The sequence below is a fragment of the Phyllobates terribilis genome, unplaced genomic scaffold (assembly GCF_046119375.1).
Source record: "Phyllobates terribilis strain yellow unplaced genomic scaffold, ASM4611937v1 Scaffold_7__3_contigs__length_470593459, whole genome shotgun sequence".
Classification (NCBI taxonomy): Eukaryota; Metazoa; Chordata; class Amphibia; order Anura; family Dendrobatidae; genus Phyllobates; species Phyllobates terribilis.
The window spans coordinates 247,018,452-247,034,804 of record NW_027362767.1 but is presented as its reverse complement, the minus strand read 5'-3'; the positions used below and the strand labels follow the sequence as shown (position 1 = coordinate 247,034,804).

Here is a 16,353-nt window from a genome sequence, read left to right as displayed (position 1 = left end):
AGGGTCAGTGACACCTGGTATGGGCTGGAAAATCAGGGTTTCAGATGTTTCCTCACTAGAGATGCTGAAGATTGATTTGTTTTATCCAGTTCAGTGTCAAGGTCAGTGATTTGTGGCTGTGGGACAGGAGCCCTGAGAACTACTTCCTACCTCCTGGCATCCGCGGTTCTTCTTTTGATTATCCGGCCTGGCACAATGTCAGGTCGGCTAATCAAAAGAAGAGCTGAGGATGCCAGAAGGTAGGAGGTCATTCCTCAGGACAACTGTCCGACGGCCACAAACTACTTCCCTGGATGTTGGACAGGATCCTGCAAATCGATTTACACCATCTCTACGCCTCATGTATCTTCTTATTACCACCCAATCTCCAGGCTGTAGGTGGAGATTTTCAGTTGTGTTTTGTAGATCTGGTTAAGAGAAGAAAACTTTGCTTTGCAAATTACTGTTTTTTTGGTAAACAGGACCAGATATAGGGCTTGCACCCAGCTGTATTATGTTTGCTCACAGATCTTAGCTATTTTATTTTTTAAGACACCATTTACATATGTCATGCAATGTGAATAAAACCCTCCTCAATTCCTGACATTCATAAGTGGACCGGTGGGAGGAGAAGTTCTTAGGCACAGTCAATGTCTGCAGAGTTTGTGACACCACAGGTGTCTTCATGTTGCTGCAGCCAAGGAGTAAGGTAAAGCTGACTCTGCACAGTTTTACAGCCTTTTGTAGAAAATAACTTTGTCTCTTCTGGGAAATATGACATGTTTTTAGCAACCCGAGATGCCAAATTTTCATCTTTTTGAAGGCCCCTCAGTCTGAGCTCCTCCAAGACACATTGCTTCACGTGATGGAACTCCAGTGGCAAAAAGGGGACAAAGTAATCTATCAGGTTCTTCTCAATGAGGCCACTATGCCAGAAGCCACCTGGGCAAAGAAGAAGGAAAACACATAATTAATTATCTTATAAGAAGGTGGTAAGGCTTTAGTTGACCTATTGCTGGTGTTCTTTACTATGTTATGATTTTGATGTTTGAGGTCTAGATTATTTCCCCTTGTAACCAATAAAGTGATTGTAGCGCCGGCGTCCCTGCCCTCTGCTAGGCAGGGACGCTGTTCCCCTCACCCCTCTGCTCCGAGCCCGGCGTCCTCCTCCCGCTCTGCTGGCAGCGCGCGCTCCTTCCCGGCCACTGTGCTTAGGGCGCGCGCGCTCCCTCCCTCTTAAAGGGACCACGCGCGCCGTCCTAAGGAGTCCCCGGCCAATGGCCGGAGGACTTCACCATATATAAGGCACCTCCTCCAAAATGGAGGTGCCCGAGCAATGTTGTTGCACTGTTCACTACTCTGCTTCAGCCCTCAGGTCCCGTTGCCAGTTACCTGCCAGATTCCTGCCAGTTTGCTGTCTGATTCCTGCCTGATATTCTGCTTACCTGCCTGCTAGCCTGAGGTCCGACGGTCTGCCTACCGACTCCTGTCAGTCTGTCTAAGGACCAGCTTGCCCGCTCACCTGGGAGCGCTCCTCTGCTACCTGCCTGCTAGCCTGAGGTCCGACGGTCTGCCCTCCAACTCCTGTCAGTCTGTCTATGGACCAGCTTGCCCGCTCACCTGAGAGCGCACATCTGCTACCTGCCTGCTAGCCTACCTGGAGGCTCCGCCGTCACGTGCTGTGACCACCTGCCATTCCAGAGACTCCTGCCCGCTCACCTGGGAGCGCACACCTGCTACCTGCCTGCTAGCCTACCTGGAGGCTCCGCCGTCACGTGCTGTGACCACCTGCCATTCCAGAGACTCCTACCCGCTCACCTGGGAGCGCACACCTGTTACCTGCCTGCTAGCCTACCTGGAGGCTCCTCCGTCACGTGCTGTGACCACCTGGGATTCCAGAGACTCTCGCTTGCTCACCTGGGAGCACACATCTACCATCTGCCTGCTAGCCTACCTGGAGGCTCTGCCATCACAGGTCGTACCTACCCTTTACCCAGAGACTGCCCCGGTCACTTGCCGTGACCTCCTACCCGTTCATCCAGAGACTGCCCCGGTCACTTGCCGTGACCTCCTGCCCGTTCATCCAGAGACTGCCCCGGTCACTTGCCGTGACCTCCTGCCCGTTCATCCAGAGACTGCCCCGGTCACTTGCCGTGACCTCCAGCCCGTTCACTCAGAGACTGTCCCGGTCACCTGCTGTGACTGCCTGCCCGTCTTCCCTGGTTGCCACCCACTCCCTTACAAGGACCGCCCCCTTGTATAGTAGCTCAGAGGTTCCGCCTCCCAGACCCGTTACAGTTTGCTCGGGCCATGGAACCCGGTGGCACCCAAGCTCCCTCACTCTCGGACCTGTGTCATGAACTGTCCCGTCAGAGGTCCCAACAGGAGTCCATCCTGGGTCACCTGCGGAATGTCAATACTCGCCTGGACACTCTGACTGCTCCACCAGCAACCACCGCCAGAGCCATGACTCGCAATCCGGCAGCTCCGCTGCCCACCAATACTATGGTATCCTACCCCGGACCCCGGCTTTCTGCACCTCCTCGCTTCGGAGGCGACTCCGCTCAGGCTCGGGGCTTTATAAATCAGTGCACCCTGCACTTTGAACTCCTGTCCCACCAGTTTAACTCCGACCGGGCCAAAATTGCCTTCATCATGTCCCATCTCACCGGGGAGGCCCTGGCCTGGCTAAATCCTCTATGGGAGAGAGGAGACCACCTGGTGTCCGACTTGCCTGCCTTTCTCACGGCTTTCCGGAAAGTCTTCGACGAACCTGGACGGAAGACCTCATCCGCATCATCTCTGCTACGCCTCCGTCAGGGAAGTCTCACCGTGGGCCAATATGCCATACGGTTCCGTACCCTTGCCTCGGAGCTGGCCTGGGATAACGACGCTCTGGTATCTGTCTTCTGGGAGGGTCTGTCCGGCCGTATTAAAGATGAACTTGCCGGTCGAGACATTCCTACCACTCTCGATGACCTAATAACTCTTGCCACCCGGATTGACCTACGGTTCCAGGAGCGTGCCAAAGAAGTCACCCGTGAGAGGAGGTTTCCACGTCTAGCTCCTACTTTTCAGAAATCCGTCACTCCCTCCGTTTCTCCCCAGGTACACTCTCCTGAGCCTATGCAGGTCGACCAGACCAAGATGGTCAAAACCCGTCAGGACTTACGCCGTGCCGAGGGGAGCTGCTTCTACTGTGGCAGTAAGGAGCACCGGATCCGTACCTGCCCGGAGAGGTCGTGAAACGCCTGTGTCTAGGTTCGCTCAGAGAGGTCGACCTAGACAAGAATAAATCCTCTCCATCTCTGCTGCTGTCACTCTCAATTATCTGCGGGGAGAATCGTTATTTCGAACTAGCCCAACTTGATTCTGGAGCGGCCAGGAATCTTATTTCACAGTCCCTGGTAGAAAAATACCGCATTCCCACCAAACCTCTGGCTATACCATTATCTGTCGCTGCTGTGGATGGGGGCCTCTTACCACGTCCCATCCAACTCATCACCGAATCCGTAACTCTGCAGGTGGGAATGCTGCATTCTGAGAGCATCTCTTTTCATGTTCTGCCTGGACTCTCTCACGCCCTCTTACTAGGTCTACCTTGGCTCCAGAGACATGCACCCGTGCTTGACTGGCAGACCGGAGAAGTCCTTCGCTGGGGACAGGACTGTCATAAGACTTGTTTGGTTCCTGTTCATCCCGCCCGTCCTTCTCCTACCCCAACTAATCTACCTGGACTTCCGATTCCCTATTGGTCATTTGCTGATGTCTGTAATAAAAAGGAGGCAGAGACATTACCCCCTCATAGACCATACGACTGTCCTATCGACCTGTTACCCGGTACTACGCCTCCCCGTGGGCGTATTTACCCATTGTCCGCTGCTGAGACCCGGTCGATGTCCGAATATATTGAGGAGAATTTGGCCAGGGGATTCATCCGGAAATCTACCTCCCCGGCGGGAGCAGGCTTCTTTTTCGTAAAAAAGAAGGACGGCTCTCTCCGTCCCTGTATAGACTATAGAGGCCTTAACCAGATCACGGTGAAGAATAAGTACCCCCTTCCGCTCATTCCAGAATTATTTGATCGTCTGAGGGGGGCTAGAATCTTCACCAAACTGGACCTCCGTGGGGCGTACAACCTGGTCCGTATCCGTCAAGGGGATGAATGGAAGACTGCATTCAACACCCGGGACGGCCACTATGAATATCTGGTAATGCCCTTTGGTCTCTGTAACGCTCCTGCCGTCTTTCAAGAGTTGGTCAATGACATCTTCCGGGACCTTCTCTACTCCTGCGTAGTGGTGTACCTGGACGACATCTTGGTCTTCTCTCCGGATCTCCAGACTCACCGGAGAGACGTTCGTCAGGTCCTGCTCAGGCTCAGGCAGAATCACCTCTTCGCTAAATATGAGAAGTGCCTCTTTGAGCAGACCTCGCTTCCGTTTTTGGGCTACATTATTTCTCAGACCGGCCTTCGAATGGATCCAGAGAAGCTGTCTGCCATCGAGAAATGGCCCCGACCGGAGGGGTTGAAGGCCATCCAGCGGTTCCTGGGCTTCGCCAACTACTACCGCCTCTTCATACCGCACTTCTCTTCCCGGACTGCCCCAATTTCCGCGCTCACCCGTAAGGGCACTAATCCCAGAGAGTGGCCGCCCGAAGCAGAGGAGGCCTTTCTTTCCTTAAAACAGGCCTTCTCTTCCGCCCCGGTGCTGCATCGCCCAGATGGCAACAAGCAGTTCTTCCTGGAGGTTGACGCCTCCTCCTCTGGAGCCGGAGCGGTACTTACCCAAAAATCATCTTCCGGGAGAATGGTAACTTGTGGCTTCTTCTCCAATCTCTTCTCCTCTTCTGAGCGCAACTATTCCATAGGAGATCGAGAGTTATTGGCCATCAAGCTGGCGTTGGAGGAGTGGCGTTACCTGCTCGAAGGGGCTCTTCACCAGGGAATAATTTACACTGACCACAAGAACTTGGCTTACCTCCAGCATGCCCAGAGACTTAACCCGCGCCAAGCTCGGTGGTCCTTGTTTTTTGCTCGCTTTGATTTTATTCTTCATTTTCGCCCGGCTGACAAAAACATCAAGGCGGACGCCTTGTCCCGATCCTTTCTGGTGTCTGATCTCGAGGAGGAACCGAAACACATCATCGATCCCGCCAGAGTAATGCAGGTGGCTCCCGTGAGTCTAAATCGTCTCCCTCCTGGTAAGACGTTCGTATCAGTACCTGATCGGGAGAAGATCCTACACTGTGGTCACTCGTCTAAACTAGCTGGCCACGCCGGTCAGAAAAAGACCCTCCAGCTTATTACCCGGCACTACTGGTGGCCTACCCTGCACAAGGACGTAATAGACTGTTTCTGCCTGTGTGTCCTGCGCCCGCAACAAGGTTCCGAGACATCTGCCAGCCGGTCGCCTCCTTCCGCTCCCAGTACCTGCTGCCCCCTGGCAGCATATAGCAATGGACTTTATAACTGATCTCCCCGTCTCTGCCGGTTGTACGGTCATTTGGGTGGTCGCTGACCGCTTTTCCAAGATGGCTCATTTCGTTCCCCTGCCAGGCCTCCCGTCTGCACTCGAGCTGGCTAAAGACTTTATCCGCCACATCTTCTGTCTTCATGGCCTGCCCCTCCACATCGTGTCGGATCGTGGGGTACAGTTCACCTCACGCTTCTGGAGAGCCACTTGTAAACTGCTAGACGTCACCCTGGACTTCTCCTCTGCTTACCACCCACAGTCTAATGGTCAAGTGGAGCGGATCAATCAGATCCTGACCAGTTACCTCCGGCACTTCGTTAATGCCCACCATTCAGACTGGGTGGATCTCCTGCCATGGGCCGAATTTTCTTACAACAATCACGAGAGCGAATCTTCCTCCAAATCCCCGTTTTTTGTTGTCTTCGGTCAGCATCCTCGGATCCCATTTCCCGTCTCCACCTCGGTGGACAATCCGGCTGCGGGATCTCTTGTTAACAAATTTTCCTCCATATGGGAGAGTACCCGATCCGCACTCCTTCTGTCATCCGAGCGTATGAAAAGACATGCTGACAAAAAACGTCTGGATCCTCCTCAATTCCGTCCAGGGGATAAGGTCTGGCTCTCGTCCAAGTATGTCCGGCTCAAGATTCCTTCCTATAAGTTAGGGCCTCGGTTCATCGGTCCTCTGGAGGTCATCAGTCAGATCAACCCGGTGGCCTATAAATTGAAACTCCCGGCCAACTTGCGGATCCCTAACTCCTTCCATGTATCTCTCCTCAAACCTGTGGTACTTAACTCTTTTTCCAAGTCTACAGGTACGCCTCCTGCTCCGGTTTCCGCTGAAAACGAGTTTGAGGTAGAGAACATTCTGGCCACCAAAAGGGTAAGAGGGAAGACCTTTTTTCTAGTAGATTGGAAGGGGTTTGGTCCTGAGGAGAGAACGTGGGAGCCCCGGGAGAACATCCATGCCCCTCTCATCCTAGCTAAATTTCTCTCTGGCCTAAAAAAGGGGGGGCCTAAAGGGGGGGCTACTGTAGCGCCGGCGTCCCTGCCCTCTGCTAGGCAGGGACGCTGTTCCCCTCACCCCTCTGCTCCGAGCCCGGCGTCCTCCTCCCGCTCTGCTGGCAGCGCGCGCTCCTTCCCGGCCACTGTGCTTAGGGCGCGCGCGCGCGCGCTCCCTCCCTCTTAAAGGGGCCGCGCGCGCCGTCCTAAGGAGTCCCCGGCCAATGGCCGGAGGACTTCACCATATATAAGGCACCTCCTCCAAAATGGAGGTGCCCGAGCAATGTTGTTGCACTGTTCACTACTCTGCTTCAGCCCTCAGGTCCCGTTGCCAGTTACCTGCCAGATTCCTGCCAGTTTGCTGTCTGATTCCTGCCTGATATTCTGCTTACCTGCCTGCTAGCCTGAGGTCCGACGGTCTGCCTACCGACTCCTGTCAGTCTGTCTAAGGACCAGCTTGCCCGCTCACCTGGGAGCGCTCCTCTGCTACCTGCCTGCTAGCCTGAGGTCCGACGGTCTGCCCTACAACTCCTGTCAGTCTGTCTATGGACCAGCTTGCCCGCTCACCTGGGAGCGCACATCTGCTACCTGCCTGCTAGCCTACCTGGAGGCTCCGCCGTCACGTGCTGTGACCACCTGCCATTCCAGAGACTCCTGCCCGCTCACCTGGGAGCGCACACCTGCTACCTGCCTGCTAGCCTACCTGGAGGCTCCGCCGTCACGTGCTGTGACCACCTGCCATTCCAGAGACTCCTGCCCGCTCACCTGGGAGCGCACACCTGTTACCTGCCTGCTAGCCTACCTGGAGGCTCCGCCGTCACGTGCTGTGACCACCTGCCATTCCAGAGACTCTCGCTTGCTCATCTGGGAGCACACATCTATCATCTGCCTGCTAGCCTACCTGGAGGCTCTGCCATCACAGGTTGTACCTACCCTTTACCCAGAGACTGCCCCGGTCACTTGCCGTGACCTCCTACCCGTTCATCCAGAGACTGCCCCGGTCACTTGCCGTGACCTCCGGCCCGTTCATCCAGAGACTGCCCCGGTCACTTGCCGTGACCTCCTGCCCGTTCATCCAGAGACTGCCCCGGTCACTTGCCGTGACCTCCTGCCCGTTCATCCAGAGACTGCCCCGGTCACTTGCCGTGACCTCCAGCCCGTTCACTCAGAGACTGTCCCGGTCACCTGCTGTGACTGCCTGCCCGTCTTCCCTGGTCGCCACCCGCTCCCTTACAAGGACCGCCCCCTTGTATAGTAGCTCAGAGGTTCCACCTCCCAGTGATGTTTGGGGCGCCATGTTGTGTAATATGTTGTACTGTTCCTTCTTTACATAAAGATGTGTTATTTATGCAAGTTGGTACTGAATCTTAAAAGCAAGTGCAATAACAATAGGTTCACTATAGAATTGATTAAAGACTAGTGTGTTGGACTTTTCCTACCGTAGTGGTGCACTTTAAGAAATATGTTCTGTAGGCCGGAAAATCTTGTTTTTGTTCCAAGGATTGTGGAGTTGGGGATTTGTATTGTCTGTGTTTCTTTAATAAAATTCTTAAAGCTTTCAATAAAAAAAAACGCAATTTAAGAAAAAAAGATGAGTGTGTGGCATGTGTGGAAGATAAAGGAAGAAATTTTCCAGCTAAGAGAAGAGTAGCGATGGCGAATGGTAGCATTGGAAATGAGTAGGGGTGGCGTAAAGTAGGGGTGGCGTAGAGTAGGGGTGGGGTAGAGTAGGGGTGGCGTAGAGTAAGGGTGGGGAAGGGTAGGGGTAGGGGAAGGGTAGGGGTGGGGTAGATGAGTAGCAGTGAAGATTAGTTTCCTGAAAAGACCATGGACTACTGTACTGGAGGAAGATGGACAGTGGGGATCTTGAATAGGAGAGCCAGGTAGTCTGCTTAAGAGTGGTAGGAGACAGAAGCCCAGGAGAGGACTGCCCTGAGACCGTTTGATATTGGGACTATCGAGAGATGCCAGTGGAGAAAGAAGGCCTGAGTTGTGTGTGAGACTACCGGAGAATCAACTGACATGAGCATGGGTCTCAATGTCCTGTAATGCGTATCAGTAGGCACTCAGTGTACTGCACTGACCATAACAGTTTCAGTACAATAAGGGCTTGTTCACATGTTGCATTTTTTTTTCTGCTCACTTTTACCACAAAAAAGTATTATTGCTTATTTTTTCCTTGCAGATTTGAACCATCAAAGTGTTTTTGGAAATCTGCAGCATGTCAAGTCTTTCCGTGTTTTTGCAGTGTTTTTCACCCATTCAAATGAATTGTAAAAAATGCAAGTACAAATGCAGCAAAAACGCAGCTATTTTATGCAGTAATTTTCCTGCCAAGTATTCGCAGCAGATTTATCTGCACCAAATACCAAATGTGTGCACATAACCCAAGGCTCCATACACTTTTAGAGGTCCCATAAATGCCGCATACAAAGATTGTACAAATTCCAATTATTGCAATATGGTGTGTCATGGCGCACTAGTTGTTTGTGTGTGTGTGTGTCATGTAAGTTAGTGTTTGTTTGAATTTATTCCAGATTTTCAAAATCTCTTCTTGCTGTCAGCTAAGAAGCTGGAAACATTTACTGATCAAATAGGAGTAAAAAGAAAAACAAACACACAGCTCATGTATAGAAACTGTGTTTTGTTGCAGAATATTCAGGTGAATCAGCAGGGTGTGATCAGTTAGTATTCACTAACAGTAACCATTCTCTAAGGCACTTAGCGGAAACTTGTAGAACTTTTCATTATATACAGTCATGGTCAAAAGTGTTGGCACCCTTGAAATTATTCCAGAAAATGAAGTATTTCTCCCAGAAAATTATTACAATTCCACATGTTTTGTTATACACATGTTTATTTCCCTTGTGTGTATTGGAACAACACAACAAAACAGAGAAATAAAGGCAAAGTGGACATAATTTCACACAAACCCCCAAAATTGTTGACACCCTCAAGTTAATATTTGGTTTCACACCCTTTGGAATAAATACCTGCAATCAATCGCTTCCTATAACCATCCACAAGCTTCTTACACCTATGAGCTGGAATTTTAGACTGCTCTTCTTTTGTAAACTGCTCCCGTTCTCTCATATTAGAAGGTGTCTTCTCTTCTCCCAACAGCAATTTTAAGATCTCCCCACAGATGATCAATGGGATTAGGTCTGGACTCATTGCTGCAACTTCAGAACTCTCCATCGCTTTGTTTCCATGCATATGTGGGTGCTTCTTGAAGTATGTTTGGGTCATTATCCTGCTGAAAGACCCATGACCTAGGACGCAAACCCAGGTTTCTGACACTGGGCACTACATTGCGACCCAAAACTCTTTGGTAATCTTCATATTTCATGAAGCCTTGCACACAGTCCAGGCACCCAGTGACAGAGGCAGCAAAACAACACCACAACATCTTTGAACCTCCACCATATTTGACTGTAGGTATTGTGTTCTTTTTTTTGTAGGTTTCATTCCGTTTTCGGTAAACAGTAGAATGATGGGCTTTACCAAAATGCACTTGCTTGGTCTCAACTGTCCACAAGACGCTTTCCCAGAAGGATTTTGGCTTACTCACGTACATTTTGGCAAACTGCAGTCTAGCCTTTTTATGTTTGTTTGTCAGCAGTGGGGTCCTCCTGGGTCTCCTGTCATAGCATTTAATTTCATTCAAATGTCAGTGGATAGTTTGCGCTGACACTGATGCACCCTGAGCCTGCAGGATAGCTTGAATTTTTTTGGTACTTGATTGGGGCTGCTTATCCACCATCCGGACTATCCTGCGTTGCAACCTTTCATCAATTTTTCTCTGCCGTCCACATCCAAGGAGATTAGCTACAGTGCCATGGGTTGTAAACTTCCTGATTATTTTGTGTACCATGGACAAAAAAATCAAGATCTCTGGGAATGGACTGGTAACCTTGATATAGTTCCACAATTTTGGCTCACAAGTTCTCAGACAGTTCTTTTCTCCTCTTTCTGTTCTCCATGCTTAGTGTGGCACACACAGACACACAATGCAAAGATTATGTCAAATTCTCTCCTTTTTATCTGGTTTCATGTGTGATTTTCATATTGCCCGCACCTGTTACTTGCCACAGGTGAGTTTGAACAAGCATCACATGCTTGAAACAAAGTTGTCAACAATTCTGTACGACCCATTTTTGGGGTTTGTGTGTGAAATTATGTCCAATTTGCCTTTCTCCTCTGTGATTTTTTTTGTGTTGTTTCAATACACACAAACGAAATAAACATGTGTATAACAAAACATGTGTAATTGCAATAATTTTCTGGGATAAATACTTAATTTTCTAGAACAATTTCAAGAGTGCCAACACTTTTCGCCATGACTGTGAACAATTAACATTAAGTACACTTTTTCCCCAGGTAAATTGACATTCCCTTCGATACATAAGATCCTAAATTTGCCAAAATACAACATAGTCACTCACTATTATTGTTATTGAACAATTCACTAGACAGCTTGTCCTCCACTTCTTTCAGCTCCAGATCTTCTCTCCTTTTCCCCAAATTCCAAAATTGTAGCATCAGTCTATTGATCAGATTACCACCAGCATTGCTGAGGAAAAAAAACACAGATCTTACACTGGAAATTGCCCCAATGGGGGTTATATTCTAATCTTAATTATACATTGATCTCACACGTGGAGACGTTCTGATCTAGAAGAATACAGGTTCTCAGGGGCCTGACATGACAAAACAAGGAGTGCCTATGGGTGTGTATTACAGACCTCAGGGGCGGGGTGGGCCAGGTGGCAGAGGGGCAATTGCCCCCCAGGTCGGTCCTCCAGCAGCGGTTTTTGGCCGCCCGGCCGTCAGCCATCGCCTCGACGGGCGGCCCATACTGTGCCACCTGACGTCAAAACAGCCGTGGCCACTCTCCTCTGCACGTGCCCTCCCATCATGGCGCACAGCCTGATTGGAGGACATGCGGCCTGATGGGAGGGCACGCGCGCGGCCTGGTGGGAGGGCACGCGGCCTGACGGAAGGGTGCGCGGCCTGAAGGGAGCCGCGGCGCTAGTGAAAGGGGGATGGCTCCTGGGCCCACAGCTAAGTAGGGATCAGCGCTGGAATGGCAGAGGTGAGTATTTGTTTATTTATTTTTAATCTGGGGCCATTATACTGTGAGGATCACTATGCAGGGCCATATATACAATACGGATCACTATGCAGGGCCATATATACAATACGGATCACTATGCAGGGCCATATATACAATACGGATAACTATGCAGGGCCATATATACAATACGGATCACTATGCAGGGCCATATATACAATACGGATCACTATGCAGGGCCATATATACAATATGGATCACTATGCAGGGCCATATATACAGTACGGATCACTATGCAGGGCCATATTGTCACGGGTGTGTCGCCACGAAGATCGTCACGATTACACAGCCTGACTTCTCGCAGCTGAGTTTTTGGTGTTTTGTGTTTTTCGGCAGTGAGGGAGTTAACTCTCTCTCTCTGTGCTAGACGAGGTCCAGCCTCGCCCAGCTGCAATCAATGCTGCAGTAGTGGGACTCCTTCAAATGCCTGCCGGTCTGTTAGGGAAGTGTCGGTGAAAGCATTTCATACAGACAAACAGAGCGGATCGTGGTATTTTGGAGTTCTGAGCTAAGTGTATTTGGTGTGGTTTTTCCCTTCCTCGCTTTATCATTTATCTCCTTTCCCGTTGGTGTTCCCTCTGTAGTTGTGGTGTAGTTTTTGTATGCAAGGTGGTTTTTGGTTTGACCCTTGTACTGTCTCGTTCGTCTAAGTACTGAGTGTTGGCATATTATTTCCTGTCCCCTATTGTTGTGATCGGGGTCCTTCTCAGGACTAGATTACTGAGGTGCAGGGATCCTCAGGAGGTAGGGGTTACGCTGGCGGCCTGGACCTCTGTACCTTTAACAGTACCTCCAGGTAGAGGGATTAGTCAGGGCCCCAGCTTAGGGTCAGCTTAGGCCCCTGACCTCCTGTACGCAGAGTCAGTGTGACACATATATACAATACGGATCACTATGCAGGGCCATATATACAGTACGGAGAGCTATGCAGGGCCATTTATACAATATGGACCATGGAGGACTATGTGGGGCCATTACACTGTATGGAAGATTATGTGGGGCCATTCTTCTGTATGGAGGACTATGTGGGGCCCATTATTCTCTATGGAGGACTGTGTGGGGCCCATTATTCTGTATGGAGGACGATGTGGGGCCCATTATACTGTATGGAGGACTATGTAGGACCCATTATACTGTATGGAAGATTATGTGGGGCCATTATTCTGTATGGAGGACTATGTGGGCCCATTATTCTCTATGGAGGACTGTGTGGGGCCCATTATTCTCTATGGAGGACTGTGTGGGGCCCATTATACTGTATGGAGGACTATGTGGGGCCCATTATACTGTATGGAAAATTATGTGAGGCCATTATACTGTATGGAGCACTATGTGGGGGTCATTATTCTGTATGGAGGACTATGTGGGGCCCATTATTCTGTATGGAGGACTATGTGAGGCCATTATACTGTATGGAGGACTATGTGAGGCCATTATACTGTATGGAGGACTATGTGGGCCCATTATTCTCTATGGAGGACTGTGTGGGGCCCATTATTCTCTATGGAGGACTGTGTGGGGCCCATTATACTGTATGGAGGACTATGTGGGGCCCATTATACTGTATGGAAAATTATGTGAGGCCATTATACTGTATGGAGCACTATGTGGGGGTCATTATTCTGTATGGAGGACTATGTGGGGCCCATTATTCTGTATGGAGGACTATGTGAGGCCATTATACTGTATGGAGGACTATGTGAGGCCATTATACTGTATGGAGGACTATGTGGGGGTCATTATTGTCTATGGAGGACTGTGTGGGGTCCATTATACTGTATGGAGGACTATGTGGGGTCCATTATACTGTATGGAGGACTAAGTGGGGCCATTATACTGTATGGAGGGAGGACTCTTTATGGCCATTATACAATACTGTATGGAGGGCTGTGTGGAGATTACAGTTGGAGAATCATACTGTGATGGGGTCACCATACTGTGAGTGTGGCGGAATTCACTGTGGGGGCATCATACTGTGTTTGGGGGCACTTTTGTTTGCATCATACATTATTATCTGTTTCATTCAAGGATTTTTATCCTGTGTCAAATTACATATTTAAATTAGGCTTTAGGGCCATATGTTTTTTACTGCTTTTACATAACATATTATAATATTCCACTATAATTTTTAAATTAATCGTTATATTTAATAAAGAAAAACTTCCTCAATTGTAGACATACTTTTTAATAAATATCAAGGTTGGTGCGCGACTTTGTCCAAGCTTTGAACTTTGGCCCTGTGTGTATTTGAGTTTGACATCCCTGCCTTTAAAGGGAACCTGTCACATCCTAGCTACTATCTACACTGCCCCCATTGCTTTGTTAGTGATGCAATGTGCATCACTAACAAGCTTTTTTCATTAAAATTGGTGGTATTATAATGAGTTTATAACATTATATATACTTTGTCCCACCTGCTCGTTTTCAGACATAGGGGTGTGATCCTGATATTCAGTCAGGGGCGGCGCTGCATACAGTCACTGCTGAATATTGCTCCCGGTTAGCGCTGATATTTGCGGGACGCATGCGCATTTCTACATGTCCAGCGCTGGTCCCTCTCCTGCGCAGTGAGGCTGTGCCGCTGCTCATGGACCACTGCTGTATGCTTGCCCCCTAGGCCAACATTTGCCAGCCAGCCCCTGCTTACAGTACTAGAAGAATCATCGGGCCTCTTTGCTAAGACTTACAGTTCATACTACCAAGGGTTCACATGTGGATTAACCCTATTCAATGGGGCAACTCTCCATGCAGTTTCCTGCCATGGTTTCTGGGAGGAAATGGCTTTAATAATAATAATAATAATAGTAATAATAGCACATAAAGTGCCTACAGCATCATGGCACCGATGCTATAGACCACTATATATGGGCTTCTTTTGCTAAAAATGAAGAACAACCCTCATTGCCCACAGCAGCCAATTACAGAACAACTTTAATTTTTCCAGAGCAGTTTAGAAAAGGAAAGTTTTGCTCTAATTGGTTTCTCAATTTCCATTATTATCACTATTTATTTTAGAAATCGTTATTGGAAAATTGAACTTTTTCTCTTGTAACTTGTGACTGTTATAGATTTCAGCTTTCAGCAGAATTATTTGCACTCTTGTAATAGTGGGGAAGGACGTAGCCTTCCCTTGGCACTGAGGTAGTTAAAAGAAGTGTTCCTGTAGTTAGACCTCTCTGGACTGTTGGTAGGCCAAGCTAAGGGGTTAGCTTCAGTGGTCCAGTCAGTAGAGTAGAGGGGGGAACTTAGTGCCCTGATCAAGCCTTGAGTGATATAGAGCTTGTTCCTGGCATAATTCCTTGTGGGCTGCAGTACCTGTAAACAGCCACAAGATGCCACTGTCCTGGGTGCAGATGTCAGGTTGAGTCTACTAGCAGTGTTACAGACAGTGATGGGGTTAATGCTGAGTGATGACAGCTCACAGAGGGTGGGCACTTTAGGAAAATCCCTGCTTAGTTTCCAGAAGCAGGAAGAGATGTTCAGTTAGAGATAGAACAGTGAACCGTACGGGCAGCCTGAATATATGGTGGCTGCTAGGGTAGACGGGAGCTCCATACCCTCATAAAGTGGGATCACCAGTGTGAAAGTCTCCCTACGCAAGAGCAAGAGTCCTGTTAGCCGGCCGGAGAAACTCAAAGGAAGTATTGAGGACCCGGGGCACTTCTAGTCTGCAGGAAGCAGAGGAAGATACATAGGACTCCAGGCTAAGACGTGGGGAAGATATCGGATCTAGATCACTGTTGGTATTGCAGAAGAGTCTCTTGGGCTAGAGATTAGAGTCACAGAGATGCTTCACTTAAAGAGGGAACCAGGGCTGAAGATGTTGCCAGCGCCTGTGAGAGAGATAATAACCTGTCGGGCCTTATCCATTATATCTGCCTGTAAATACTGTACATATTCCTCTTCCCCAAGTAAAGTCCAAGTTATGGTTAAGAACCTCGTGTCCTCTGAGTTTATTGCTGCCCTGGTCCCAGAAGAGAAATGCCTGGAGACAGCCGCGATCAGATGGTTTAAAGTAAGTGGATAGCACCACATACACAGCCACACATAAGAGGGAGGATACAAATTGTCTGTAGGGTGCCAGAGCGAGAGGGGGCTACAGCTCGCCCACGACTACCTCGCTGGGGCACCTTACACTCTGTCCGTTTTTTTTATCCCATTCCTGACTAGTACAACTCCTGGCAAAAATTATGGAATCACCGGGCTCGGAGGATGTTCATTCAGTTGTTTAATGTTGTTGAAAAAAAGCAGATCACAGACATGGCACAAAACTAAAGTCATTTCAAATGGCAACTTTAGGGCTTTAAGAAACTCTAAAAGAAGTCAAGATTAAAAATGTGGTACTCCGTAAGGGTAATTTTTTTCAGACCAAGCAGAGGGAAAAAATTATGGAATCACTCAATTCTGAGGAAAAAATTATGGAATCATGAAAAACAAACACACAAAAGAACACTCCAATACATCACTAGTATTTTGTTGCACCATCTCTGGCTTTAATAACAGCTTGCAGTCTCTGAGGCATGGACATAATGAGTGACAAACAGTACTCTTCATCAATCTGGCTCCAACTTTCCCTGATTGCTGTTGCCAGATCATCTTTGCAGGTTGGAGCCTTGTCATGGACCATTTTCTTCAACTTCCACCAAAGATTTTCAATTGGATTGAGATCCGGACTATTTGCAGGCCATGACATTGACCTTATGTGTCTTCTTTCAAGGAATGTTTTCACAGTTTTTGCTCTATGGCAGGATGCATTATCAT

The 16,353-nt window shown here is 49.0% G+C and overlaps 1 protein-coding gene across 1 annotated transcript in view; it reads right to left on the bottom strand.

Annotated features, from left to right (window-relative positions):
• Positions 1 to 616: 616 nt before the first annotated feature.
• Positions 617 to 16,353, bottom strand: part of LOC141155480 (torsin-1A-like) — a 47,308-nt gene continuing 31,571 nt past the window's right edge. The window contains exons 4-5 of the mRNA XM_073642347.1: positions 10,904 to 11,031; positions 617 to 921 (exon numbers count right to left, since the gene is read on the bottom strand). Of these exons, the coding sequence (XP_073498448.1) occupies positions 617 to 921; positions 10,904 to 11,031 (433 nt within the window). The remainder of the gene's footprint in view (positions 922 to 10,903; positions 11,032 to 16,353) is intronic.